At 42.1% G+C, this 4747-nt stretch overlaps 1 protein-coding gene across 1 annotated transcript in view; it reads right to left on the bottom strand.

Annotated features, from left to right (window-relative positions):
- TOMM20 (translocase of outer mitochondrial membrane 20) overlaps positions 1–4747 on the bottom strand; it is a 19672-nt gene that overhangs the window by 5752 nt on the left and 9173 nt on the right. Inside the window, exon 3 of the mRNA XM_017862267.1 lies at positions 4389–4470. Within this exon, the coding sequence (XP_017717756.1) occupies positions 4389–4470 (82 nt within the window). The remainder of the gene's footprint in view (positions 1–4388; positions 4471–4747) is intronic.

Raw genomic sequence — 4747 nt, 5'->3', positions numbered from 1 at the left:
CCTCCCGAGTAGCTGGGACTACAGGTGCCAGCCACCTCGCCCGGCTAGCTTTTTGTATTTTTTTAGTAGAGACAGGGTTTCACCGTGTTAGCCAGGATGGTCTCAAACTCCTGACCTCGTGATCCGCCCGTCTCGGCCTCCCAAAGTGCTGGGATTACAGGCTTGAGCCACCGCACCCGGCCTAATTTTTTTTTTTTTTTTATAGAAACGGGGTTTTACTATGTTGCTCAGCCTGGTCTCAAACTCCTGGACTCAAGTAATCCTCCTGTCTTGGCCTCCCAATGTGCTGAGATTACAGGCATGAGCCACTGCACCTGGCCCTAATTCCACTTTAAATCAAACTCCAAAAACTGCCCCAAATTATTTGAGCAAAACTATGCTACTAAGTATTTTAAATTAAGCACTCTTCTGTATAGGAGGTTCCCATCAAAATATTTTAACGTGCCTTACATAAAAATAACGCCATTAGATATATTTTTAAAAAATAACAATACAAGTAGAGGTACAATTCTCCTCAAGTTTCTCACATTTCTGCACTTCTGAGCAGATATTTACTGCCTTCGCGCCAAACTGTCTTTTCAAGGATGTTTGTACAGTGAACAACCTCAGAATAGAAACTTCCTCCCTCTGGAGCAAAGGCAGGTTTGCAACATTACCTATGTGTAGGGAAAAGTGCACACATGTTTACTGCCCATTATAAAAAATTCAGGATCCTTAAATTCAGGGTTCCTCTCCTATATGTAACCCACTACATGTACATGTGTCCCCTGACTTTCTGCATTGCCTATAGGAGCAGTGGCTTGGGAAACCAGTGTAAATGCCAATACCCTTGTTACTATTATTGCAGTGAATAACGAGCTGTCCTTTGTCTCTAGCCCAGTGGTCTCATGTCTTTTGCCAGCATCCATGAAATTGGGGCAAACCAACCTGTTAGCATGCAATTGAGGTAAATCTCAGAACTTGATGGGAGCGGTGGCTCACACCTGTAATCCCAGCACTTAGCGAGGCCGAGGTGGGTGGATTACCTGAGGTCAGGAGTTCAAGACCAGCCTGGCCAACATGGTGAAACCCCATCTCTACTAAAAATACAAAAATTAGGCCAGGTGTGGTGATTCACACCTTAATCCCAGCACTTTGGGAGGCCGAGGTGGTTGGAACTCATGAGCTCAAGATATTGAGATCATTCTGGCCAACATGGTGAAACCCATTCTCTACTAAAAATACAAAAATTAGCTGGGCGTGGTAGCACGTGCCTGTAGTCCCAGCTGTTCAGGAGGCTGAGGCAGCAGAATCACTTGAACCTGGGAGGCGGAGGTTGCAGTGAGCCAAGATCGTGCCACTGCACTCCAGCCTGGTGAAAGAGTGAGACTCCATCTCAAAACAAAACAAAACAAAACAAAAAAAAGCTGGGCGTGGTGGCGCATGCCTGTAATCCCAGCTACTTGAGAGGCTGAGGCACAAGAATCGCTTGAACCCTCACTTGCAGCCTCGCTTGAACCTGGGAGGTGGAAGTTGCAGTGAGCTGAGATTGCGCCATTGCACTCCAGCCTGGGCAACAGAATGAGACTCCATCTCAAAAGCAAAACAAAACAAAACAAAAAACATGTCAGACCTTTTCCAGTTGTTAATACCATTAAGATCACTTTTTACTAGGTTCTTTTTATTTACCAATTTTCCATTATATACATTCACAGGAAACTGATCTTAAAGAGTAAGAATGGACCGGGTGCAGTGGCTCACACCCATAATCCCAGCACTCTGGGAAGCTGAGGCAGGCAGATCACTTGAGGTCAGGAGTTCAAGACCAGTCTGGCCAACATGGTGAAACCCCATCTCCACCAAAAATAGAAAAAAATTAGCCAGGCTTGGTGGCACATGCCTATGATTCCAGCTACTCATGAGGCTGAGGCAGGAGAATCACTTGAACCTGGGAGGTGGAGGTTGCAGTGAGCCCTTATCGCGCCATTGCACTCTAGTCACTGCACTCTGGGTGACAGAGTAAACCTCCACTTCAAAAAAAGAAAGGAGAAAACAGTTTCAGATCAACCTTACTAATTTTTCCCCGGCAAGCTGAGGATATTAAGTATGTCTTAGGGAATATCTCTACCATCACACCCAATGCACTTGACCCTGTCAGCTGATGGCAAGCCTGGGTATCAGGATAGTCACTCTGGTGTTCTTTCTAGGCTCTTAAATCTGGTATATGTTTTTTGTTCTACCAATTGGCTGCTATGGAAAGACTGAGAAACATTTTGGGTAAAATTTTGAGTACTGCGGAGTATCTGATGGCACCTGAGTATACGTAAAGGTTTCCAAGAGCTTTTCTTAACCTCTTGACCATCCATCAGAAACAGGTGAATCTCCACTGCCAATGTGAGGACTATGATTGTCCCATCTACACAATGTTTCAGGATACTCCAATTGTGTAGGTCATTGTCATCTGGGTCTGCAGGCACCATCTTGTGCTGCTTGGCCAATTCTTTTCCCAGATATTGAAATGATGATGTAATGATACCCATCACAAGAGATCAGACACAGGGCTGCACAGTGACCCACTGATGGTCAGTTTAGAATTACAGTAATCAAAAGATTGGCTAAGTCAGTTCCTGCTTCTGAATACATACCATAATTACATCTCTTCTGAACTAGCACTGTTGATTATCTTATCTGCAGATTTAGCAAAAATGCTGAAGAAGATACACTGACACAACCTCAAGTGTAGTAGAAGACACACTGACACAACCTCAAGTGCAGTGATCTTCTCATCTTGAGCTCCCTTCCTGTGCAAAGTGGATGCTGCTATAACTTCTGCTGACTGGACGGTCAAATCATAAGTGGTATCTTTTGTTAATGGCATCAAGAATATATAAAATCCATCTATCAGCATAGGAAGATCAAACCCAGTGTTATACGATGCAAGGAGCAGAGCAACTCAGTATGCAGCACTGCTTTAGCATTGAGGGGGAATGCTTTCCCTTTCCCCAATGCCTGGGTCCTCTCTCTCAGACTGATGGAGAAATTGCAGTGTGATGCCTATAGGAGACCTGGAAATGTCTCCTGATTGGTGCCTATCTTGTACTCCTCTGCAGTTACAGATTTTATGTATACAGTTTTTAAGAGACAGCATATCATTCTGTTGCCCAGGCTGGAATGCAGTGGCACCATCACAGTTCACTGGAGCCTCAAACCCCTGGGTTCAAGGTATCCTCCTACTTCAGTCTCCGAGTAGTTGGCTACAGGTGCATGCTATGGCACCTGGCTTATTTTCTCATTTACTGTAGAGATGAGGGTCTCACTTTGTTGTCGATGATGGTCTCAAACTCCTGGCTTCCAGCAATCCTCCTGCCTCAGCTCCCCAAAGTGCTGGGATTATAGGCATGAGCCACCATGTCTGTTCCTATGGAATGATTTTTAACCCTTCCCAGTCTGTTGGCAATCTGAGTACTGTGACTCTAAGTCAAATTAATTGAGCAATTCTATTGATATCAAAAAAGTATTTCTTGGCAAAGGGGAGACATAAAAAGGTAGTTACCACCATTTTCAATGGATTAAATTCTCCCATAAAAGAAACCACAAAAACCCATTCACACACAAATGCCCCACATCATGTAGTTAAATTCGATCTAAATCTATTGATACAGCAATCAGAATTTAAAAATACCTGACTGCAGTTTTATTAATGATAGCAACTACTTCAAATCTACGTTTGAGATTACTGAGTAAATGATGGTTCTCACGTTTGTCAATTTGCTAATTTCAATTTCATAGCTGAACTTTAAAGACTGACAGAATGTTTTTTAGAAACTTCTTAGCACTGTTGATGAAATAAATGAAGTACAATGTAATGAAAAGGCTAAATTCTGGATCAGATAACAAGTTGGTTCTGAAATAAGGGGTCATGAACTCACCGTGTGACCTTGATTAGGTAAATTAACCTTCTCTGGGACCTTACATTAGCCATTCCTTCCTACAAATACTGGAAAAGATCTGAAGATTAGATGAAGGAGTTGAGGAGTATATTCCTAGCTCATATTCCTTCAGTTACTATTTACGTATCGCACTATGGCTATACATTAGAAACTACTTCCGAGTAAGAGAACCTCATTTGTAAAAACTTATTATATCTTCTATATCATATGATATAGCAAGAAAACCTAAAACTCACTTAAAATATATTATGGACAACAATATCCCACGAGGAATATTTCTTTCTAGAGCCAGTCTTACACAAAATAATCTTCCATTATTAAGTGCCTAAAAACTTGTCTTAAGATATCTGGAGTACCTTTTCTTATAGCCAAATTACACAAACAAAATCCCTTATCATTATAAATTTCTATCACTGAGAAAAATTCTACCCAGTTCCTTAGCACTTCCATGACTATTACCTTGAGCTAGTAACTCTTCACCAAGCTGTATTTCTTCAAGGAAGAACTTCTGAACAGCTTCAGCATCTTTAAGGTCAGGTAACTGGAAATAAAATATTTAATAATTGACACCACAATTATGCCAGGGGATATAACCAATACACAGATATCAATAAAAATAAAACAACAAAAACCCAATCAATCATTCTAAAAAAACTGACAGAAGAACTTTACTCCTGAACAACGCTTGTAGGAATTAGGAGTTCATCTACATTCAAACGAATAAAAGAAAAAACTTGGCCGGGCGCGGTGGCTCAAGCCTGTAATCCCAGCACTTTGGGAGGCCGAGACGGGCGGATCACGAGGTCAGCAGATCGAGA

This window comes from Rhinopithecus bieti, unplaced genomic scaffold (genome assembly GCF_001698545.2).
Source record: "Rhinopithecus bieti isolate Rb0 unplaced genomic scaffold, ASM169854v2 scaffold_57691, whole genome shotgun sequence".
Classification (NCBI taxonomy): domain Eukaryota; kingdom Metazoa; phylum Chordata; class Mammalia; order Primates; family Cercopithecidae; genus Rhinopithecus; species Rhinopithecus bieti.
The sequence above is the reverse complement of the archived record's forward strand: the minus strand, read 5'-3'. Positions and strand labels throughout refer to the sequence as shown.